This window comes from Apteryx rowi, unplaced genomic scaffold (assembly GCF_003343035.1).
Source record: "Apteryx rowi isolate R43461 unplaced genomic scaffold, aptRow1 scaffold_131, whole genome shotgun sequence".
NCBI classification, from domain to species: domain Eukaryota; kingdom Metazoa; phylum Chordata; class Aves; order Apterygiformes; family Apterygidae; genus Apteryx; species Apteryx rowi.
The window spans coordinates 352,908-378,365 of NW_020447542.1; the positions used below are offsets into that span (position 1 = coordinate 352,908).

A 25,458-nucleotide genomic window follows, 5' to 3' on the forward strand; every position below is an offset into this window, starting at 1 on the left:
TGGCTGAGGGCTGAGTGGGATTTTTTTTAAAGACCATATCAGAACTGCTCGTGAATTCAGATATTTATGTATTCCTCTGGCAAAAACACCCCATAAGAATCTGTCAGATATTTTACAGACCTGGAGACCTGCTTATCGGAAGCAGAGTTACATAAAGAAATAACTTGTGGAAGTAGTATAGCTCTACTTTATCTCCTTAGAGGAAAGACATAGGACTTTAGCATGTCCTATTAATAGGCCAAAATGTACTGAATTTGTTAAAATATGCATGAAACAGATCAACCGTAGTCAACTGAAACTGAACTTTCCATCAGAGAAACAAAAAGCTAACTTAAAGCAAATATATGCACAGATTCAACCAGAAGAAAATGAAGACCTCAACTACCTGCCCATCAGAAAAGGTAAGACTTCAAATACAAATTCAATATTCCTTTCCCTGTGCAACAGATCTGCAGTCTACGCTCTGCTGCAGCTGCCCACCGCATGCTGAGCAGGCTTTAAGGAGGCCAGCTGTCCTACACAACCCACACAGTCTTGGGACTTATTTAAGCCTCTGAGCAAACAAGATTTCAGACATTTTCTGTTCCATTAGGATTCCTGGGCATGAGGCCCACCTGCAGAAAGGCGCTCCCGAGATGAAAGCCTGACCACTTCTCCCCGTGATGTGCAAGGGCACAAGAGACGGAGCTGCCCTGGTATAAAGCAGGAGGAGAGGGCTGGCAGCAGGCTCCCCCCCAGGGAGCGCGTGCCTTTGGCACTTATTTTCCCTCTGCAGGGCAGCAGTTAACAGATGAAGTTGGGCAGAGAACAGAGAAGGATTCTGTGGGTTTTCCATTAACCTACTATTTATTTCAAGGTGGCATTCTGGAGAGACTGAGAGCCTGCAGTGTCTTTTACTGCAGAATTTAAATAAGCAAATGACAAAGTGAGGAAAAGCATTGAGAGAAATCCAGTACCACGTTTATATTAATGGTTAAGCCTAGGTTTCAGAAATCATTTAGATCACAAACAAAGCAAAGTTGGTGATCTCTTCTAGTCATTACGTGCTTTTGGGCACATCACAGAAGATGGCATAATTTATCCTGGTTTGAATAACAGTAAAACTTAGGGTGCTTACAATTGAATTCTGATACAAGTCCATGACAGCAAAAGAGCTGAAATATTAAACATCTGAAAAAGTGGTTCTATGCAAAATTTACTTCAAAGATAATAATTCAGCTTTCATTATACATAAAAAGGTTACTATGGCAACTTGATAGCAGAGCTATAATTAAAAATGTATTCTTACTCTTTCCTATGATAAATTCCAGTTTTTGAGATTCTATCATCTCCACTATTTTGATTGGCAATGTACTTTCTGTACTTGTTACAGTTGAATTGTATTCTGCTTTTTTTTTTTTAATGACAGTAGCATTCATATGGAGACCTAGAGGTCCAGCAAAGATAATTTGGATTTGATTGTTTTTTTCTCTCCAGTATGCTCTGCCATAATTCTATGTATGCTGAATCCAGTTTCCTGCTGTTGCATTGACTTGCTTACACAGTTTTCTTTTGGGATAGGTTGTTTTAAATTTGATTATCCTGATCCCTTCAGATCAATACATATAGTTCATACAGTTTTCTCCATCTCTTGACTTTTACATTACTTTGAGTCTGTAACTCTTAAAATCCACACTGTCAAATCTCTCTCACATATGACTTGCATTTTCTCATTCAGTTTTGCCTTACTGCTCATAAATTAACACTATCCTCTTGTTATTCCTTGTGGAAAGTGTTGCCAAGGCTGATTTTTGGATCACTCAAATAAGAGGGATTTTGACCCATACACACTGTATCCACCACCACCCTTCAGCATTTTGGAGCTTATTCCCGCACTCATACAATCTCACTACTAGGAAACCCACTGCAGCAGTCAGTAGAATTCCCTGTTCCCTTGTATTTCATGACTGCGCCCTTCAGAAAAACTGATAAGATATAGTTGATGCATTAGTCACCCACTCCCACTGCAGACTGCTCAGAGGCATGCCTGTAACTCTCTCTTTAAGATAGTGATTCATTTTAAAGAGGGTTTTTTGTTTTTTTTTTTTGTTTTTTTTTTGCTATTCAGTACTCAACCTGAAATATGCAATGGTTCCCAAGATAAGTTAATAATTTGCCTAGGTAGGCAGGTAGGTTTGAATCCAGTGTTTACTTGCAGCTAACTAAGCACAGAAGGGAAATTTCCTACACTAGCGAAATTTTCCAAAAATTTCCCATTACTGTTTCAGTAGCAACAGCTACAATAGTTCTAGCGGCTGCCATGCCCAGAGTCATCTTAAATGTTCTCTAACCAGACTTAATAGGTGTGGAGTTTATAGTCACATCCGATTACAGCTATGGTGGTTTTTGTCTACATTAGGGCTTCCAACATTGCTACCGACAATGTGAAGGCACAGTGTCTTAGCAGTGGTGAAATTTCTTTGAATGGGGGAGGAGGGCAGGAAAAGACTGCTATTATTTTTACAGTATCTGAACATTCATATTATGCCTTTGACTTACTTGTCATTGATATCAGTATCTGTAATTCACATAGACATTTAGACTAGGATTTTCAAAAGAGCTTGAAGTACTTAAGCTTAATAAACTTAATTAGGTTTGCACTGCCGATTAGCTTAGACACCTTTAAGAATCTCATCATGACTTCTTACCAATGCAAAGGGGGAAGTTTCTGTTTTTCAAAAAGGTTAAGTTAGGTTTTCAAAAATATAACTAATACCTGGGAGCCTGAGTGCCCCTCACAGTAGAACTGAGTGTGTCACTAACAAGCAAGTTATTTGTATTCAGCCAGTAATAATATAGGTAGTGGAATGAATAGGAAGTTTGAAGAGGAAGTGTGAAAAATAGACTGAAGAGTGTAATGTTGATGGTAATCATTATGCTTCTTTTCAGAGAAGATGAAGAACTTCTCACTGCTCGTTGCTATCTTTTTATTTGAAACAGGTGAGTTTTTATTTGCTGCATAATTTACTACTGTTTATAAATAGTAAAAAAATCTTATCGTTACTCCAAGGCAAGCGTGTCTGACTAAAACAATGACTGAATTACGTTCTCTGAACAGAAGAAGCAACAATCTGTAACATTTCTTCCCATTTCTTTTGCAGCTTTCTTATTAAATTTATCCCTTTTTATTCCCCAGATGCTTGCAACTGCTCAGGCTGGGACTTCCCATTTTGCAAGCAGCTTCCAGGTAGGTAAATAATTCTTATGCAAGAACTAAGTAATTGCAAAGATGACTATCATTGCTGAAAGAAATCAGCCAGCTGAAATGATTTCGTGGTTAATTTTGATTTGAAATATTGGTGTATAGTTTTTTGGCTGAAATCCAGCCTGTACAAGCAATGAATTTCTGTCAGTTTAGAGACCCAGCACATTCAGCAGGGATGAAGGCACAACTGTCGGTATTTCTTGTGCCTACAGGCCGCCTGGTGGCCGCGCCACAAACCCACACCACTACCTGCCTCTCTTAACACTTCAGCTCTTCTCTTTTAAAGCTGCTAAGACCACTTTTAATTGACTGCAAATGTTAGGAATCGAGATCTGATTTGAAAAGAAACATTTTCAGATTTCTGGAGGGAAAAAAGAGCCCAAGAAATTCATAGCATGGACAGATTTGGCTGGATGATAACAGAGCGCTTGCTGCTAGGTGGAGGTTATCAGCTAGCCGGGAGTGTATCTTATGCAATTCATAGTCTCGGGACCAGTTACCACGATTTCAAAAGACACTAAAAGCTGTAATGTTTATATTTGTCAATTTTTTATGTTTCAGATTCAACTGATAAATTACTGGTAACATAATGGCAAAAGTCTAACACATTTGGATAGAGGGTGTTGCACAGCAGCTGTTGTCACCTGATGTACTTCATACTGAATTTATTATAGGCAGAAAAATCCTACTTGCTATTAGCCACAGCAGGGAAGATGGATTTTATATACGTAATGGCACTGGATGGGACATCATCAGTGGATGGTATTTTTCTGAAATTAGCCATGGATAATTTTCCACTCCTTGCTATTTGCTTCATCAGACTAAAATCTACTAAAGCATTGCTGAAAACACCAGATAAATGAGAAGGAAAACAAAAAGTTCTAGAGTGTAAAAATGAGGCCTTTTTTTTTTTTCCTTTTCTTTTCTGAATAAGATGGATTGTGAGGTCTCTGGAATAGGGAAAGGGGCTTTTGCTTTGTTTGCACAGCTCGTAGAGCGCAGTCTTGGTACCAGACTAGTACTATTCTAAGGCTTGGGAAAACTAATAATACATAATTTCTTTAAGGGGAAGCAGTACAGTAAAACCAAAAGGAACACAATAAAAATGAATGTGCATGTACACACAAACATACACAAATATAGGACAAATAAGGAACCAGTGTGTAGCATTCATTATATCCAGGATAAAATGGTAAGAAGATTATCACATGAGCAATGTAAAACTCACCTGGAGAATGCAGCATAGTATATTGGTGGGGGAGGGCTGGCTGAGCTAATACACCATTTCCATCCCTAAAATCTACTCTTTTGACACTGTCTGTTCTAATGTTCTCTCATAGAGACAACAGGGTTTTTGGTAGGATCACAAGCCTTCTGCTTCTTCAAAGCATACAAGCCCCTCTTGTCCATAAATAGAGACAGGTCTGCAGTACTGTGGTCACCACTGGGATCTCAGTTAATAGAAATGATCTGGGGAAGAAGTTAGTAGAAATCTAGAAGGGTCAAAATATTTCCACTTGTTTTCCCCTCCCCAGTCTCTCCAGAACTATTGCTGCAAATAGTTTCAGCAGCAGTATGCTACAAACATATTGATGTGAAGTGTTTCAGCATTTCCAAAAAGGTTTTATTTCCAGGTGTTTCCCAAAAAGAAAAAAAGAAACACCAAGGAAATGAAAGGCTAGATTCAGATTAAGAGAAGAGGAGGATGTGACAGTGTCCAGGATGTGGGTGACCAAAATTTGCTTTGGTGGTCGGACTAGGAAAGAAAAGAATTCAACAATTGTTCACGTTGCCATAGAAACAAGGAAGAACTGATCTCCACCTTCACAAAAGGAAGCTACACACACCTCAACTGATGCATTAATTCATTAGGAAAACACATTTCTCTGGTAGGAGAAAGGAGGTGTCATGGGGGGGGGGTGTCTTGAAGTCTGACTGTTTATTAACTTCACCACTGGTTGAGCCATACTCATCTGACATACTTTTTTGTCCAAACTAGCTTTTAATTTAAATATACAGCTGCCATAGGAAAGATGAAAGGAATACTGAAGATCCTCTATAACTCAGGTTATAAGAAGAAATTGCTCTGAACCAGGAAAAGAGGACAATTGCCCTTTTAGCTCTCATATCCTAGATGAATCTCTGAACCATAGTCATGTTGTAACACCATCTCCAGAGGTGTTCATCTATACTTTCCAAATAGCAAAAATATTTCTTATTCAAGATCGATAAGCCTATTGGTAACTTGCTAAACCTATTAGATATAAGGAAAATGTGACTGTACTTATAAGGAAACATTCATTTTTATCACCTTAAGTATTGTGTACATGTCAAAATCCTTATCTACATCTCTACAGAGAAAAAAACCCTACACTACATTTTATTTCTGCATCTTTTTTTCAAAGTCTGGGTGGTACTTAGAGACATAATGGCTGATAATTCTGAATTAACAGTTCAGGCAGTAAGACACAAAGCAAAAAGGAATATAGTCATATTTTATGACTAAAGTTTCTGATGAAAAATTTCTGAAATACTGAAATAAGCTTAAACACTAGAGATGAAAAGATTAGTTTCTTTAGGAGTGTCATTGTTTAATTTCCCTTCCACTGGAAAATATATGTTTAATTGCAAAAAGCATATATTTTTTCTTACAAAAAAGAAGCAAGAGTCATTTTGTCTCTAAACTTACTCTCCTGCTGCTTCATAATGTGGTTGGTATAAAGCTGCTGGTATAAACAGCATATTGTCATTCTTTAGCAATAATCTATTATTCTGAACTCCAGATAGAGATGATATTGGTAGTTTTGGAGTAATCCTGCAGTCTGGTCAATCAGCTCTAATGCTGCTGATTAGTCTAAAGCTACAGCGGTATAATGCTTTGCAAGAAAACTCCCCAGTAATTCTTGCAGGTTGGAAATTTTGGAAACATCACATTGGCCCATGATATCATTAAAATGCAGTCTCTCTCTCTTCTCTTTTTTTCCACTTACTTGCTTAGAATTAATTTCTAAGAGGTTTCACAATGTGCGTGAGGTCTATGATAGCCTCAGTTCTGGCCTTGTACTTTGAAAAATATCTACAAATTTGTGCTTAACAGCAAACGATTGAGCCCTGCCGCACAGTTCCCACTGAACTATGCAGAACCGCTGAAGGTAGGACAGGCACAGTCTGTCAGGTGGTGAAGGTGTGAAACTAGAGAGCAGAGCTGGGAGATAAAAATCGCAAGCCTGCTGAGGTAGAGGTGCACAGTAATTTTACCGTCTGCTTTAGGCAGATTACCTGGCAATACATTTTCTCAAAGTCACCCAAGCAGAGGGTCAAAAGCAAGAAACGCTTCCTTGTATACATACAATTAGTCTCTGCAAATTTTGTACTCAAAGAACACAGCAATATTTCCTGTATCTTCTATACACAAAAAACTCCATTCAGAGTTGAAAAAACAATTTAAATTTTAAATTAGTGCAGAAACAAGCAGCAAGCAAGGTGTCACTATTACAAGAGAAAAACGGTTCAAAAGTGTAACAACACCAAAACTGAGGAAACACCATGGCACACATTTCAGCACTATGTAATAGTCAGTAATGGAACCATAAAACACGGGACAGTTTGTCCTTTTTTACATACACCTAGGAAAACTAGGTTTTACTTGGAAACATTAGGACTGGTAACCTTTAATCTCTCTAAATGTCTCTGTCCCTTGTTCTAAGCATTAATGAATGTAAACCCAGAGTAAACCTGACATAAGTAGTCATACATACAATACAGCTAGTATTTATTTTCTTACAGGAGAGGTATGGCTGTTTTATATTTGTTTGTCTTTTGATTCTAGTAGTCAGCTTGCCCCTGTTAATAGCAAATAGTTGCCTATGATGGGTCTTTTCCAGTCCACATGTTTTCATCTTGCAGATTGGGACAATGAATTGATATGCTACAAAGAAGTAAGTGAGGATCTGACATGTACCTGGTTGCCAGTACCCAATGCTCCAAATACTGTTACTTATACTGTAAACTTAAAATGGTAAGTCTAAACGTCACTTCAGAAAATGAAAAGCTGTCACTGCAGTTTGGCATAATTCCGACCTGCCTGAGTTCTGTCCTGATATATTCGTCGTGTTGTAGGTTGTTACACCAGAACGGTCAAAATCTTTCCTCAGACCTCACAGTTGTATCACCAGCTGTTGATCTGGTGAGAGCTGCGCTTTCCAAACTGAGAGAGGGTGAAAGACTGAAAAGCTCACAGAGTGCCAAAACAAAACTTAGGTTAGTAGACAATGCAGAAAAAAAAAGGAATGGAACAGATTTATAGAAAACTCTGAAATAGGTGCATAGAGTCAACAATCACTTTGTCTAATCTGAGGAAGAGTGGCTTACCACTTCCCAGTTTCATGAGGGACAACTGGCAAAGCACCCCAGGACCAAAATGGGAGGACTTCATGAGTAGCAACTGTGAGTACCTGCCTCTTGCACCAATTCATTAAGCTTTGACCAGCCGGAAACCCCCATCACCCCTCCCAGTCTTAAAGAAAAGATAACAGAGCAAATGTGTAAATAAATTAGTAGCTATTTTGTGGAGGAAGGAAATGAGGTCAGTAAACCTGCAGTTTTCTTCACTGTTCACTGGAGATCACAGAAAAGATCTTGTAAAAAACGCTCAGCAAATCATACTTATCTGAGAAACAATGATTTCTTCTTTTGATAATTTGCTAGAGCACCATACATCTTGCCATGCCTCCAGCACATCTGTTTGAAATACTATTTTCAAATATCACTTTAACCAATTATTTTTCTCTACTTCTATTGACTCTTATGGAATGTTTTACACTGTAATGCATTCCAAGTGAAAACCATGTTAAGCTGTTTTTCATTTTGCTTTACATATTATGCAATACATGTATCCAGGGAGATGTCAAATGTGGCACATAGGAAAAATAAATTTTGAAGTATTTTATTGCACATCTAAACTACTGAATATTCGTTTAATAGATGGAATGAACTTGTATGGGTTAACCTCAAATTGATGACCTTAAAATATGGGTATCTTCAGTTGCTTCATTAACTGAGGAGGTTAAAGCAAAGAACCCAGGTAAAATAGAGACTGGCAGATTAAATCAACATCTGCCCACTGGTTAGTTAAAATGATGAAGCAGGTTGCTGTCTCACTACCTGCATTTAAAAAGGGATTTTCCTCATTTTATATCTACATATTTAGGATCTCCTGTGACATTAAGAGTATGTTTAAAAAGAGAGAACTGAGATCAGAAGGCAAAATCTTTGTCTTGGGGCCATCTCATGGGGTATGTCACTGGCAAATTATGATGTTCATTACTGATTATTTTGCCACATAACACATCGCTCTTTGCATTAAAGAGGGCTGTGGTTAGGAGCACCTCCTAATGCTGATGAAATGTCACTACACTGGGAAATTCCCCAGGGTAATCTTCTGCATACTGCAGAGCAGCAAAGCAGCCACCTCAGAGCTGTGCTTACTCCCCCACCGGCTTCCGTATTCTCCCGCTGGATGCAGCAGCAGGTGCCTAGTTGCAATAGTACCCCCCTGTGTTTGCTCTCCTGCCTCCTCAGACTTCAAAGCCCTGATTTCTTGGAATGGTAGCAGCACCTGTGAAACAGCTCTGCTTCTACAGAGATGCTATCAGCTAAAGCATTTGTTGCTCCTGGAGTCCCCAGCCAAACACAGCCTGTGCTGTTCCTAAGCTGCAGAGTCGATGATGTGAACTGCAGAGTTCTGAACTGTTATGAAGGCAGAAAAAGAGTGAAGAGAAGGTGGGTGAAGAGGGAGGCAACTGCATCACAGAGATACCGATTTTCCCAAAGCAGAGACAGGACTGGAACCACAGTCTCCTAAACTTCAGTTCAATGCTCTTAAACAAAAACTTTTCTCCCTTTTTATTGGGTTAAAAGAGAAACAATAAAGCAAGTGAAAAGCCCCTTCAAAAGCCTAGAAGAGGACATCACCGCTTTCTGGAAGGAACATCAGTTTGAAATTGAAATTGTTCCTTATCCTTATGATTTAGTTGTCAGGAAGAAAAGGATTAAAGAGAACACTCCTACAGAGATGTTCTAACCAAGCATTCAAAAATCATGCTTTGCAGTATTTTTATATATTTGCATATTTGCAGTATATGGCTGATTCACAGCTAGGCTGAAGCAGAAGATAGATGGAACCCTCAAGTGGTTTTTTTTTCAGTTATTAAATATTGTATCATTATTAGCACATTTAATACTTGAAATATGTGGGTAGGCAATTATTATGCCTAGCATTAAGAATGCACTCCATTTCTTTCTAAGAACACTGAACTAGCACAGCTTTAGCCTTGAAAAATCCTGCATGAGGCAGAGGGTAAATGAGAGAGAGAGAGAAAGAGAGAGAAAGGGAAGAGACCAGACAGATGGGAACAGCCTGCTGTTTAAGGGCTTTTCCTTAAGGAAACATGGCTGAGTGGTGAGGACACAGTAAAGCTAAACCTCTTCTCTTTAAGTGTTTATTCATTATCCTCTGTATTTACACACTCTTTACATTCACATCCTAGTTCAATTAGAGTCCCCCAATAGTGGGCTTTCCAAGACCACATTTCTGCAGCTACTGGATACATGTAGAACATTTTGTAGAATTTCAGCTTGCACTGTAGATGACAGGAAAAGGCCAAAAGCTCAGCTGGCTTCAGCCAGCCCAGAAACTGGTAGGTTGCCTCCATACAAGGGAATCAGGGGACAGGGCATGTGCATGCAGGACTGGCCCCTACACCAGCTGTCTCCTCACTCTTAACTACTCCAGCTGACCCTGCTTTGAGCAGAAGGGTTGTACTAGATGATCTCAAGAGATCCCTTCCAGACTCAGTGACTCTGTGATTCTGTGAACTCCTACCTGCAGTAAAAGGTTTTAGCCAAAGCAGATCAAAGTGCCTAACTGGCCCCAAATAGCTCTTGACAGTCAATATACTTTATGGCCACTGAGTTTGTTTGAATTTATGATAAAGATGTGGCCAGTCATTGGTTTGGCTGAGAATCAACATAGCACAAAGTATCTTTACACTGCCTGCTGTGAAGCACATGACAATTATGAAAATCATTAATACATAAAAGCTTGACTGTATGGTTACCATGAGTTGAAGGTACTCTTCCGCAATCTTACAAATGTATTCCGTACTTGGGAGGCTTGCCCTGTGCCCCTTCCTGCTGGCTCAGCTTCAGCCATTTCACAAGGCTGCTGACGGGGAAAAGGAGTATTTGAAGAACTGCAGATACTGTATACTGATGTGGAGTACAGTTAAACTTGCACAATGAGACACTGGTAAAGCAGTTGAAGATACCCCTGGAAGAGTATAATTGGCATACATTTGTATTATTGATATTCTTGATATTCTTCCAAACACTCACGTTCGATCACACAAAGTCAGTCTCTTTTGAGTCAGTCATATGTGGAAAAGTGCTCTTGAAGGCAAGTAACTCAGGTTGGTAAGAAGAGTACCTGCTTAGGCACCTTCAGTTTAGGTATTGCACTACCTACAGGAGTATAGGCTACAAATGTAAAATCTGGAGAACAGGATATTTGTCTGGGAGGCCTAACTTTTAATAACCTTCAGGCTGAGAAGAACCTGGAGTTCCCTTCCTAGATGAATGTCGTAACTGTGAACACACAGCAACCAGCCACCACAGGCACCAGCAACCACTGTGTGTAGATGAAAACAAAGATACCTCCTGGACTTTCTGTACTATGTAGATTACGTCGTAGATTACAAAGGGCAAGTCTACAGGGATGAGAAGTTTAGGTGGCATTTAAACATCTTTGCCTGCAAAGCATCAGAGTTTAAGTCAGAGGGGAACCTAACTCATAAGACCAGAGTTTTTTCATACCTTTGTGGTAATTTATATTTAGGCAACTGGGAAACTTTGCTGTTCAAAATGAATGTAGTTGCCTCAGTGGTAGGTGGCAAATAGCTGTAGACTTTATGAATTAATTCCTAACCTAATTTCATTTCTTCCAAATGCTGTTTACATCCCAGTTTAAGCACCAGTGAAGGCTATACAGATTTTTCCTTGTATCTCTCTGTACCTTATAAGTTTAAGGAGTTTAGTAGTTCTCTGCCATACAACAAGGCTTTTGCAGGTATAAATTAGCTAGAATTACTCRGTTGCTAGAATTGCACTCGCTGTTTCAAGCTGCTCAGAGCTGACCTTCAAGATTTCCAAATGCTGAATGTTGTACATAGCTACTTGGAAACCTATCAATTGCTATAATGATGTTTTTTGAAAAAACAGTATATGATAATCCAATCAAATGTTTGTTTTTCATTCTGATTCCCTTTCTCTGAAGGGAAAGAATCACAAAACTTTTGCAAAGAAACACGTCATTGCCTTTCATCAAAATAGAACGAAAGGATCTTTACATGAAACGCTCTGCATCTATTTGGATAGCTGTGAATTATGCCCATGAGAGCTGTTTGAAAGGAAGGAACATCTCAGTTACACCAAGCAAAGCAGGTACAGCATCTTCACAACTTGTATTACTGCAGCCCTAGCTGATGCAGTGATAGAATTTTATTAAAGAYTATTTCCCAAATTATAACTCCCAATATGCAGTTGTTCTTATTACTGATTCAGAGAGCTAAGCCACAGTTTGGCTCCCTTGGATGAAATCCTCACTAACGTCAATAGCAAAAATCTATCAGTTTTTATGGCAGAAGGATTTTGCTTTAAATCACTTGCTAGACTATAAAGAAGTCATATCCAGAAAAATATATAGTAACACGTGTATAGTACTAAACCAGTTTCCTGTGTTTTCTTTGATGGTTTTTTGAACTTCTTTATTGCTTTACAAAGAGCAGGTTGACTCAGTAGCCTGCATTTAAAGAATCCTAGTAATAGAACATGAGCATTTTGAGAAAACTTTTCAAATTTTGACCATTTTATAAGGCCACTCATCCATTACATAGTGCTGCAGAGGAGATTAAAAAAAAAAAAAACTATTCATTTTAGATGTTTATTCAGAGATTCCTTATAGTAACCAAGCACTGCGATAACTTCAAGAGCTTCCCAAAACCTGGCCTTCTCAGAGTAATTATAGTCCAAGAAAAAATGATGCTTCTCACTGCTTGAGGGCACTACCAGTAAGACGCAAATTATCACTATGGCCTTCCGGCCACCTTGCATGTATTAGAGGAGAAAACAAAATGTATTTGAACACAAAATTATTTAGCTAAACACAGTTGTTCAAGTTGGAACTCATTAAAAAGTTCTGGAAATTTTTCTAAAATTCATGACTATAGGTATTCTTGACATTCTGATTTTGCCTTTCAGGCTTACTCAGAATAGCATCTGTTTACAAAAGAAGGTCTCCCTGAAATCAGTAGAAGCATCCACAAAAGAAAGGCAAGATGAACAATCCTATTCTGCTGATACCATAAAGATTTAGTAATTATTTATTTCCAGCCTTTTAAAAGTCTCTCAGCGTTCAGTATTCTGAGCCAAGTCTTCTAATTTCTTTTCAATAAAACACACCTGACAGACATAATTATCAAAGCTTTCCTGCTACACTTGTATTGATAACATCTGTATGTTCCCCATTTTAGAGAAGTGCTTGACACCATCTAACATAAATGCTCATCAGATCACAAACCAAGTGATAATAAAATGGGACCTGCCTGCAACTCCTACAAAATATGAGCTGAGATACAGAGAAGCACTTACAGAATCCACTCAGTGGATGTTGGTAAGTACTTCCAGATGACAGTTGCTTGAGAAAGTGAAGTGACTTACTCTAAGATCAGTAATACGTAGCACACATGGCAGAACATAAACAGGATGCTACTGAAGAGCCCACATAACATGCAGATAGCAAGGTGGCACAGAATATGCACAGTTTGTAGCTGAATCACATGAAGGCCTCCTGTTAGTTTTGTTCTGATCAATTCTAAACTGAGAGAAAGATGAATAGTTTTATACAGGAGAAAAACAAGAATGCTATGTCAGCTGGTTCATTAACCAGTCAGTGAGACACTGCAAGCATCAACACTGCAAAAGTTGAAGATCCACAAAGGGTATCAGAAATGCTATATAAGCGCAAGTCTTGATAACACTTCATTAAGTGTTATTCTTTTTGCTGATATCATTAAATTTTCAAACAGATTAGAGAGTAGGCTGCTGTGATTTTTAGGTAACAATTCATACCTTACGTGTTTTTGTTTTGCACCAGTTTTCTTTTTTGACAAGAAGGCACATAATCTGCTGTTGATACAAGATCAGTTCCAGATGCACAACAGGATGTACAACAGTGAAAATATTATTCAAKCTCTGTGTTAGCTGTAGTTGGATGAGGAATATGAAGACATCAGCCAGGACAGAACTCCAGGGAGGAAATGGTCTAAAATGCAACTGTTTCCACTTCTTAAACATCTCTACTCTTTCAGGAGTCTCTCTGCTTCTTTTACAGGTCTTCCCTCTTATATCAGAAGACCTGTGATCTCCTTTCATTTCTCTTGTAGCTGGCTGCTGCTTTGTTTAGCCTCTTAAAAAGGATTATTGCTTAGGATTATTAAGAGCTCCACATAAGAAAGTTTTCGTCTCAGTACAAAGAATGTGCAATCCTTGGAAGAGTCTCTGTTCAGTGACACAAATCCTGGACTGTTCTAGGACAGCCGGATACTCATGCGTTCTCCTCCTGTTAGTACAGTAGATAGCTATGTGCTGTCTGATATGCTCCATATGGAGGAACAGAGAGCTAAGAACAGTAAATGAGGGGACTGTGCACTACAAGTTCTGGAGAAAAGGGAGATATGGGATTCAAGTGACTAAAATGAAGGACTAGAAGAGACAGCCATACTGAATGTTGAAAATGAGTGAGTACTCTAAGACTGCACATCATGAATATTCATCATCCCCCATATCCCAGCTGATCCTGTGAACTTGTGCTGAACTCTTCATAATCACATATATATAGGCTGCATTTACACATAGGCTTGGAAGAAAAGGGTGAGTGTGGACATACAGGCACAGAGGAGATGTAAAACAGCTGAGCAACAGTAAGCATTTACCAAGAACATGATTAATGTACTGTAGAACACTTGGGATCCTAAATCCAACTCACTTCACGCTTGTTCTTTTTTACAAAACAGTCAAAGAGATTTAGAGTCTTTCTGTGATATTGCGTAGTTTTTTTCTATTGTAACCACACTACTTTTAGTAACAAAAATATATAAAGATAATTACAACCTTTATAAAAAACAAAGCATTTCAGAAAACCAAAGAGAAAAGCTGACCACATAATAGTGGTTTGGGTTTTTTTGTTTTGTTTTAAGAAATATATATTTAGAAAACAAAACTTCCTGGCAGGCAAATATTAAAACAAATATTTTAATTTGCAATAATATTTTTGACAATAACATAAGAACAGACAGAACGTGTCAGAGCAAAGGTAATGCAGGATGTTCWGTTCTGATAGTGGCCAAAAATGAATGGCTAGGGAAGAGTATAAAATAGTGCAATCATATAGCAATACTGTTCTTTGATATTTTCTCTGCTTCCTACAATTTTCAGCTCAGGGGTTTCCTCAGACACAGATGATCTCTTTGTACAAAGACAATCTACATTCCCTATACAGTCACTGAAGTTCTAATGCTGTCATCAGTTGTAGATACACAGTAGTTCTAGGTGCTAAGGCATAAGCAGTCACATATTCAGCCCAGCGATGCCCCTCATATCAGCCTTATGGATCCATTTAGACATACTGTAACATTTGAGAGAATGCGTGTGTGTGAGTGTGTGCATGCGTGCACAATATTTCATTCAACCTTGACATCTTGTTCTTCAGAATGCCAGCAAGGACCTCAGTTAAGTAAGTGATTATTTTTCAGTATATTTAATGTCTAACTGTTTTTAAAAGCAATGCTTAGGTCTAAGCTACTGCTTACATGCTAAATAGAATGTATTCAGGAAAAACAATCAGAGAACCTGCCCTCAAAGAATGAAAAAGGAATTGGACAAAGTGTGCAGTAATTCCTCTCTGATGATAGGGACCCCTACTTTCAGTTGTAGTCATAAGACTGGTCCTTGACTCAGAAAACAGTTAATATAAGATTATGTTTTATTGCTGCCACACATATTAAACATCATTTGTTTTCAGGTGACCACAGAAAGCAATGCTGTCAACATCACTGTTTCAGACTTAAATGTTATGTCTTCATACATTGTTCAGCTCAGATGCATAGCCACGGATGATCATCACTGTGTTTGTGTTTGGAGTAGAGAGATTTTGGTCCCCCACAGTAAGTGAAATACAGTTTTGTTGTTCTGGGAATAAGCATGAATGTAAAAGCCTTTTCAAATTTTGTATCATATGAAAGAGGGTTGTCAGATACTGTTGAAAAAATAAAGCTCAAATTGACTCATATGAGTGCATATCTCCATCTTTTTCATGTTTACCAGAGCTCACTAAGAAGCCAACACTATCATATAATATAACTACAGAAATCTCTCCAGGCAGAAGAAGTGTTCTTCTTAAGTGGGAGGTAATGTTCACTTTGGGTATGGGTTCATTCTGTTATATCCATGCTACTAATCCATTACTTTACAGGGAAAAAATATACTTTCACATTGTATTGGGACTGTATTGAACAAGCAAAAGACATTGAATATTGTACTGTTCCTTCAGGATTCACTAAATTTGTAGGGTGGTGTTTTGAGTGATACAGGCTAGCAAGGAAAAACTACACCAATCTGTAAACTTGAAAAATTATTCAAGCAGCCATTTCTAGACTTGAATCATTGACTAGAATAAAGATTCTTTTCAGCTCACATTAAAAATTGGTGTGTCTCAGGTTTGTTTCTTAGAATTAAGCTTGCCTATACAAGTAACACCCTGCATTTCACATGTTCCTAAGGAGCATCAATATTCTCAAGAGACCAAAACTTTTTAGAAAAACATGTAGTTAAGCTACTACTTTACAAATTCAGAAGAGATACATTCTAATCGGGAAGGAAAAAGAGCCACTGACTTACATGAACAGCATCTAGCTGCCCGTTTCCCATAATGACATTTAAAGTCCAAACCTCCAAAACAGAAGCATTCCCTCTTCTGCAACAGGTGTCATTATCAGCTGACTGACTACTGTACCTCAGTCAGTTTTACTAGATGAAAACCATTTTACCATTATCTTGGTAAAAAAATGGACAATTGACAGTCTTGCATTTACATTCGCAGGTAACTTCAATATCAGAGGCAGAACAGACAGAGACTAGCAGAGTTTTGAAATATCAGAAGATGGGGAAAGTTTTGCAATTACCCCTTGTGTTTTTGTTTAGCTGAGAAAATAGCACCTCATCTTCTGATAGGGATGAGATATCCCCCTTATTCCCTTATCTCCTGATAAGAAGGCAAAGCTGAATAGTAAATAATTCATTTAGGGATAAAGCAATAGATTGTATATGTCAGTTTAAATGTTAAGCTAAAAGAAGAAATTATTCTCCATCCAAGGACTTTAGTTAAAAATACATATATTAAATATAGGATCAGGGCTAGGACCTTCATTCAAGAAAACACTTGTACTAGCCTGTTACACTAAATGATGTTCAAGTCCAGAGGGCTTCAATAAACATTGAAAGGCTAAAAGGAAGGGGTATACTTAATTATTAACATGTTACAGGGAGAAAAAAGAAAACTTGGGCTCCACTGCCCTACTTGTTTAAGCTGATCTGAAGCACAAAAAAACCTTTAAGATGTTAGAGACTAGCCACAGCTTCTCCATTTTGCTAATGTTCAACCTTTACTGAGTTTGGACCAACAGGCAGGAGTTAGCTGGCTTCAGCTCTACCAAGCAGTGTGCATTACTTTGACAGCTGGAATTAACACAGGACCTCCTGCAGGACTAAGGAAGATAGGACAGTGCTAGCCTTTTCCAGTCTCATTTTGCTAACCTAAAAAGGCTAAATTCTTCTAGTTTCTTCTTGCTCAATAAAGCCCTCTATTTCATGTATCATAGGAATCATTTCTCTTACATGGAAACCTTTTCCAGTTTCACTGAACCTTTTCCACTTTCAAAGCCTAGTGATAGAACCATAACACTATTCTCCAGGCAGCTTCACCAGAGCTTCAAATAATGGTACCAATTCTTCCCTCCCTATCCTGGGAAATAGTTCTGTTACTTCCAAATCAGGAGCTTMTAGCTTTTGCAAAAATTCATCCCCATATGTATGTCTTTACCTTTTGAATTACTGAATATCATCCCATCTATGTTACTCCAAAGGTATCCAATTGCTTCATTAAGATAACCCAGTCTTCCTCCTAGCTTTGTGTCATCATCCCACTATTACTTTTTGTGCAAAGGTCACTGAAGAAATAGCAGCAAAGCTCCGTCTCAGAAACAATCCTTGCAGAATGCCCAAACTTTTATGTATAGAGTTAAGTTTCCATCTAGACTGCAGTAATTTCCATGCCCTCGCTTTCCAGCCCCTGAAGATTAGTACACTAAAATAAGGATTGGACAATCACCGTTAAAAATTTGTATCAATGGATATATAACATGTTCTAAAGTTGTAGTGTAATTACTAGCATTTATCCTCAAAGAGACCAGATGCCTAACAGAGTCTAGTAGATGAAGATTCTCAGAGGCATAAACTGCAATTAAACACCTCTCATTAACTTTCAAGTTCCTAATTATGAGGGATATGTTCCAGTGAAATGTACAGAATGTTACAGCTGCCTCACTGCTGTTATTACTAATTGGATACACATAACTGAGATCCTAATTAAGGAAAACACTTAATCCTGTGCTTAAATCCTCTAAATTTAAATGGGATTTAAGCATGCTCTTAATTTAAGTAAATGAGTTGCTTCATTGATTCCTGATAACCTAATTAAAATAGTATGATTTTATTCCCATCATTAAAGGTGACATTTTGTTTATATGACTTCATTGCTCTTGATTTTCTACATAGGACATAGTAACAATGCTCACTGATAATCTTTTTCCTCTTTAGGCAGCACAAAGCAGGAATGTCCTTGGATACTACGTTAATGTAGAAAGAGTACCCAACAGTTGCAGGCATTTACCAAAACCCATCATTTTAAAGGACCAAAAAGTTCTTCTAAATCTCTCTATGGCTTATTATAGAATTAATATTTCTGCCTATAACCAAGCAGGAGAATCTCCACAAACCATTTACGTCGTCCCAGATTTCTCTGCAACAGGTACTTACTTTATCATTTACTCATTAAAGCAGTAGAGAAGTTTAATGAGCAATCTTTAGACTACCTTGACAGTCTTTGGGGTGGGGACAAGCATTCTCTTGAATATTTACTAGGCTGCTATTTTTGCATGGTGAGATTGATATTGTTTCTTAGGAAAGGATTTCTATTGAAATTAACTAGCAGACAATTTTCCATCTGAACATGAGGAAAAACTTCACTGTGAGGGTGACAGAGCGCTGGAACAGGTTGCCCAGAGAGGTAGTGGAGTCTCCTTCTCTGGAGATATTCAAAACCCGCCTGGACGCGATCCTGTGCAACGTGCTGTAGGTGACCCTGCTTGAGCAGGGGGGTTGGACTAGATGATCTCCAGAGGTCCCTTCCAACCTCAACCATTCTGTGATTCTGTGACAACCAATTTAACATTACTTGCAGAACTTCTTGTTTTCTCAGACTAGAGAAACAACTATGTATTAGGTTTACCTGTCAGAATGGCTTGTGGAGCATGCACAAAGTTAAATAGATGTCAGTAGTTTAAACGGAAAGTTCTCAGAATTATCTGCAAATCTACGTTTTTGAGTTAAGCAACTTTTATTTCATTACTACCCCTACTGGCACATGGGAGGAGGAACTGCAGGAGGTACACATCATATTCAAATGATGATGTTAAACTTTTGTGATGCCTAAATACCCAGGTTTTTCATTTCAACAATAACAATATTTAACAATGATTCTGTTTATATATAAACCAGTTTCATTTGCTATAATCTTCTAAAAATATTGAGGTATAGTTATTGTAATATAAGAAAAACTCTTTCTTCTAGGGTAAGATTTTTTTTTTTTAAATGGAGCTATACAGCACGCACAAGTAAATCAGCGTGCAAGTACCATTGTTGATCTCCAGAAAGCTGAAACTAATTGGTTTTCCAAAATTTTCTAGCCCACTCTCCTCATTCTGTTCTCCTTTGCCCTGCAAATACTTAATAATTTATTTCACTTCTTGCATTTGACTGCTTTAGCAGTCTTCTAATAAAATACTTACGCTTACCCCAAGCCATCATTCAGCTGGCAGCTCCTTGTTTACTGAATCTATCACCTTGTTCTCCATGGCTCTCTCTAGACATTTGTTAAAACAAATGCTTTTACTTATGTGTAGATCCTCTATATCTATGATGAATTACTGGGAAGATACAGGCATTAAGTGTGTTCCCAAGATAAATTCATTTGTAGTATGCAGAATTCTTCCTCATCTAGTACAACTATTTTTCTTGAATTCTACTTTACTACATTGATTTTCAGATAGGAGATGAAATGGAGAATTGTATCTGTCTGTCACGAGATTCCTTTCTTACCACAACTGACAGGTTGTTCCTCTCCCAGCTTAGTTTCAGTCAGAAGGTCTTTCCTAGTTTGATAATCTGCCCTAGAAAATGTTAAGATGTTTAAAATATTTAGTATTTTCAGCAAGAGGATTAAATATAAAATTATATAGCTATAATTTGTAGTTGACCCCTCTCTCCTCCTCTCCCAAGTAAAAGCTATTTCACAGTTGCTCTCTATACAGCAGTTCAAGGTTGTTTAGCAATGTCAAGCTTCCTCTTCCTGAGGCTTAGAACAGCCATCTCCCCCTTTCTGATTGTGAGGAATTAAAGGTCATGGGCAGCAACCAACACAGGATCTTCCAGAGACCTTTGCAAAGTAGCAGGTGCTAAATCTGTTTTATTGACATGGTAGCGTAAACCTTACTTACTGGGCACCTACATGGTAACTCCTTAATGAAGATTCTTAAAAAAAGTCAGAGCAAAAGAGACATTGCTTTCCTGCTTATTGATCTATAACGGTATATTCATTCACAGACTTGCCTGGCCAAATCAACGTCAACCCTCAGGGAACTAATACAGTTGTCACCTGGACTCCAGAATACAGTCCAAAATGTTTTGTGGTTGACTGGGGCACTAGTAAAGAGGATATGCGCATGCAAATAATAGCTACAGCTACCGGAAATTTCACACTAGGTAACAGGAACAACATCTATTGATGGAGGCACCGTTTCCTTTTCTGGTTATTTTTTGGGAGAAAAGGATTTTCATCCTGTTTTTAAGAGCAAACTGAAGATCCAGATAAGTACAACTTGTATCTTTCTTCTGCACCGAGATGATACCCAGTTTTTAGCAGATAAAAAGAACAGTCTTCAGCAGGATTCTTCCGGTCATATTAGGGCAAGAGATGGAATTAAACTGCTATTGCCAGTACAAGGCCTCTCCTTCCCCAACTCCAGACAGGGACCTATGCACTACTGGCCATATGCAGCAGCAGGAAAATAAAAATGTTTCCCCTGCTCTTAGGTAAACTTAGCCTTAAATATAAACTGCTCTGTTACAGGCTTTCCATTAGATTACTTCTTATCCCCATGTTTGTCCCTGTCAAAGCACAATAGTTCTCAACTCCAATATTCTACTTACTAAGCTGGGCACAAAGAGCTGCTGCCAGGGATCAGTTTACAGGACAGTCATTCAAAAATCTAGACTGAAATCATATAGTTGACTCTTGCAAAGACCAGTCAGGATTGGCTTTTATGTACACATCTAACTTCAGGCTTATACAAATCAATCCACCATTTTCCTTGGTCCTCCTGTTACATCTGCACTGCCACATTACATCTAGTTGTAATGTTTTTAAATATGCTAGCTGAGGGGGGAATATCTATGCTTAAACTAGGATATCTACAGACATTTTAGCTCCCTTCTTTTCATTATGCAGCTCAGACCTTCCAAGGGAGGACTATAAGCAGGTCCAGCATATTTTAAAAGCAAACCAGTGTTATGTCTTGTTCTACTTTTGAAATTGTTTGCAAGAATGGTCTAGAGACCATGAGGAAAGATGCATGTATTTTGTAGTCAGTGTACAAAGCTGTACTCACTGTAAACTTATACTATGCTTTGAGGATCAGTAAGTAAGCATTATAGAGAAAAGCTATCAAGCTGTTGTCCCTCCTCCCCTTCCTTCTCGCTTATAAATTTTCAGTAATCACTAATGTAAGTTTATTTGTTTTCCAGACAATTTTCAGCCATATAAGTTGTACAAAATAATGGTACATGGATCTGATGTGTGTCACTGTGAAAATTTCACAAGACATGAAAAGACTTTCGGAGTGACCCACTTTTACTCAGTTGAAGGAGGTATTCCTCCCCTTTATACCTCATCCCTTGTATTTCTTCTCATTTCCTATCTGCAGCCATAAAAAAGTTCTACCAGAAGTTTCTTTTTCAGGTGACTTAACAGCATTCTCCGTTTAGTGTTGTCTTTGGTCCTAGCAGTTATGCACTGGCAAAGTGAGTGACCTGGATATTGTTCTTTACTGACAGGCCACTGAAATGTTAGTATTACAAATGACATTACCAAAATAACAGCAAGAGGGTCCCTGAGTTACTAGTCCCCATAGTTCAAAATTATCTATGACCGAAGTCAGATTTTCTGATTCAAATTCAGTGACGGCTTACATTGGAAGCTGAAATTAACAGGGCTGTGTGACTATTACAGTGAAAGTATCCATAACAAGTCAGTCACAATTTCTGCCTACTTTGATATTGCTTAAGATCAGGTTGCTTTACTCAATGAGATTTCTCTTTTCTCTTTCACCCTTTGTGTTATGTTTATGACAACTAGAATCAGGGAAGGAGCTCTCCAGATAGCAGCTAGGTTTCAACCTTGTATTAATGTAGAACTTACATTATCATCTGGTTTTTAAGTTCCTAGAATAGGACCCACTAATGTGACAATTCTGAATATCACAAAGCATACTGCACTTGTGAGGTGGACTGAAATAGCTGCCGAAGACTGTTTGGGCTTTCTCCGGGGATACAAAATAAGATACATAGATTCAGCAAGAACAAAATCTCTGGGTAAGTCACCATCACTCAGAACAACGCGGCAGCTCAGTCTCAGTGCCGTGACAGAAAAGTTTCATACAGAGTTATTAAGCGCTTTCACAGCACACAGTTGAATTGCTTTGATTTCTGTGGGAATTTATAGGACCATCTCAAATTAAACAGTGATGAGAAAAAATTTCCTTACAATCTATGATTCTAAGATTACAGTAGAATTTTCTAGTAACAGTGAAAGGAAGATACATGCCTTTGGTATTTCTGAGGTATTATGATTTCAGTCACAATACTTTTATAATTCATTGTAACTTAGGCAAGCTTGACTCTGAGCATTACTACAGAACTTCAAAAATTATGCATTTCTTTTATTGACCCAACAAGCAGCAAATAAGTATGTATTTTCTACCTGTTTTGAAAGACAGTTATTAATTTCATTTTTAGCAAAATTATCTTAAATTGATAGTTTTTGTGTTTAGCTACTAAGGATTAAACTTTTACATTATAAAATGAACAGTTATGATCTCAAACTACTTAGGTTTGCAAAAAAGTCATCTCTTTGGATAAACATTTTCCTTCTGTTCTGCTGTGGAAAGTCCTCTTGTCATGAAAAATAATGCATTAACTTTGCACAGATTGACATTTATATAAAATTAAAGACATATGGATAACAAATAGTACCTAAGACCCCACAAAGGAGAGTAACAAGGGTTCTATGATTCATGTCAGCACATACTTTTAAAGGGCCAAGAAAAGTAACAAAAGCTTCAGGAATGAAGCCCTGGCTCCCCTGAAGTTAGCATTGTCTTCAGGGGACTCTATTCCACTACAGGGACCTATCAGATATCTCAAGAGGAGACAGAAGTGTAGTGCCCAGGACTGAGCTTTATTATTTAACTCTCCCCTAATCAGTCAGTACAACAGTGGCACAACAGCTGATTGCCATGTTCTCCAGGCAGGAAGAATAATTTTAAGTTTTACTAAGAACTTGGAGGAAGGAAGCCTACAGGCTACAGCACCATTTCTCCTTCTATAGAGATATTCTTAATGGCAAGCTTGAAAAATAATTTCTGTCATGTCAGAATTGCTGGTTGCATTATTCTTGCCAGAGGAAAACTCACTGCATCATCAGGAAAAAAAAAAAAAAGTTGAACAAAAAAGGTCTACAGAGCAGGTGAAACAGAATACATAGCCTATTTTCTGTAGAGAGTGCTCTAAGTAATTGCACTGGTATTAAGCAAAGCGAGTAAATACTAATTGCTGTTGTGAGGGTAAAGCATGTCGTAGGGTCTACTCTTGCAAATATTATTCAGTGATTATTTACAGGCATTTCAAACCCTTTGCTAATTCCAGGGTCAAACACAGGACTAACATGAACATTCATTCTACTACTGCTGTGAAAGCAAGTCTTTATTTCAGCTATTACAGCCAGGGATATTCATGAAACACACTGTTCAGCATGTTACATGTATTTCCTGTCATGTAGTGTGCCTAGCCTATTGCAGTCACCACTGAAACATCCTTGGTGTGTGAGAAGCTCATGGTTTTTACTTCTGGGTTCAAACACATTATCAGTTAGACTGAGTCTAACACAGCAGTAGACTCTTTTTTGATTTGACCACAGCTTTACCCAAGTAAAGCTTTTTAAAGAAAAAAACCATTTTTCAAGAAATAAAATTTTGCTACTTCCCCTTAGAGATCTATATTCATAAACTCAGACACCAGAATTCATCTAATATTCTTATCCCCTAACCCTTCTTGYGTTTCAGCCGTTACTGTCAATTCTTCTACCACGAGTTACCATCTGACTGGACTTAAGGAAAAGACTATCTACCGTGTGCAGATTTCAGGATTCACCAATGCTGGAGAAGGACCTCAGACTCTTTCACAACCTTTCAAGACTCCAAAATATGGTATTGTGGAAGCTTTGTGCAACTGTGCTGCCTGGCATCAGTCTTGGCTTTATGCACTGCCTGTAGCATTATTCTCTGCTCTCCCTTTCCCCTGCTTTTCAGGGAGGGCTCACACACAAGATCTATTATTCAGTGCTTAGTTTACTGATAGCAAACACACAAAATCCTTCCTTTGATACAGATAAGCTACATGTCACGGAACAACTGTGTCTATAGATCACTGCCTAACATGCAGAGAAGATTTAGCTAAGGTTCCTTATCACCGAAACCTTTTTGGTGATTTTTCAGTTAGTGCAACCTTGTTGTGCTAACTATATTCACAGATCTTTCTTTATTGCTGGCTCCAACCACAGATTGCAGCAGTTTAAATTCTGTCTGTGACTGGTTAAGTTCAGTGGTCTTTGTGCTTCACAAAACCCTGAGCAATCATCTAGAACTGCTTTCCAGTTAGCCACCTAAGCCATTAACCATAACTCAAGTGAAGCGTCCTTAAAAAAAAACCCACGCACAGGCTGAGACAATAACAGCCACAGGAAAAGTAACCTGTGATATTCAGAGAGACAGAAGTATGCAAATGATTTCTCCCCAGTATAGCTTTTTGTGTTTATACCTCTTGTTTGTGTTTATACAATGGGTCAAAGGCATGAAGCAGAAAGAAAGAGGAAAGAAATTAAAATTTTCCCTTGAAATCAACTTAAATCAAGTTTACCATGAAAATCCTTTCTGCTGACAAAGAACACAAGAAATCAAAAGGCTTTCACCAGAGCTTATCTGCCAGACTTCTATTCCACCCACCCTATTGAATCTATGTTCAGATAAGATTCTGTTTTTGTGGAAAATAACAAGAACTCAGAGTTAATTTAACTTTTTGTTTGTTTGTTTAATTCAAGTAATTATACTGAATTTAAAGATTACATGTACTATTCTTGCCTCCCCAATATTTCAAAGGTTACTTTAAATCCATTAAAAGAATCTCAGGCTTCTTTTTTTCATAAATCCCTTTTTCAGCACCAAAGCAGTTAGCACCTTTTCAAATATCTTTTAAAGCAAAACTAAGTACTTTTTGTTGGAGGGTGGGTAGGAAAAGAAAAAGCAATGAGCCTTTTCACAAGTATGGTTTGTCAGTATCAGCAAAACGATTATGAACTGACCACATTTTCCTGATGCTATTTTTAAATTTTTGATTTAACTATCTGTAGAGAACACCTCAACTCTGACCGATCC

At 38.0% G+C, this 25,458-nt stretch overlaps 1 protein-coding gene across 1 annotated transcript in view; it reads left to right on the forward strand.

Annotated features, from left to right (window-relative positions):
* The first annotated feature begins 268 nt into the window (after window positions 1-268).
* Window positions 269-25,458, forward strand: part of LOC112961356 (interleukin-31 receptor subunit alpha-like) — a 34,984-nt gene continuing 9,794 nt past the window's right edge. Inside the window, exons 1-13 of the mRNA XM_026056440.1 lie at window positions 269-401; window positions 2,929-2,979; window positions 3,176-3,226; window positions 7,151-7,262; window positions 11,577-11,743; window positions 12,832-12,971; window positions 15,381-15,522; window positions 15,683-15,765; window positions 18,233-18,443; window positions 20,297-20,455; window positions 21,497-21,619; window positions 22,190-22,342; window positions 24,091-24,234. Coding sequence (XP_025912225.1) covers window positions 269-401; window positions 2,929-2,979; window positions 3,176-3,226; window positions 7,151-7,262; window positions 11,577-11,743; window positions 12,832-12,971; window positions 15,381-15,522; window positions 15,683-15,765; window positions 18,233-18,443; window positions 20,297-20,455; window positions 21,497-21,619; window positions 22,190-22,342; window positions 24,091-24,234 — 1,669 coding nt within the window. The remainder of the gene's footprint in view (window positions 402-2,928; window positions 2,980-3,175; window positions 3,227-7,150; window positions 7,263-11,576; window positions 11,744-12,831; window positions 12,972-15,380; window positions 15,523-15,682; window positions 15,766-18,232; window positions 18,444-20,296; window positions 20,456-21,496; window positions 21,620-22,189; window positions 22,343-24,090; window positions 24,235-25,458) is intronic.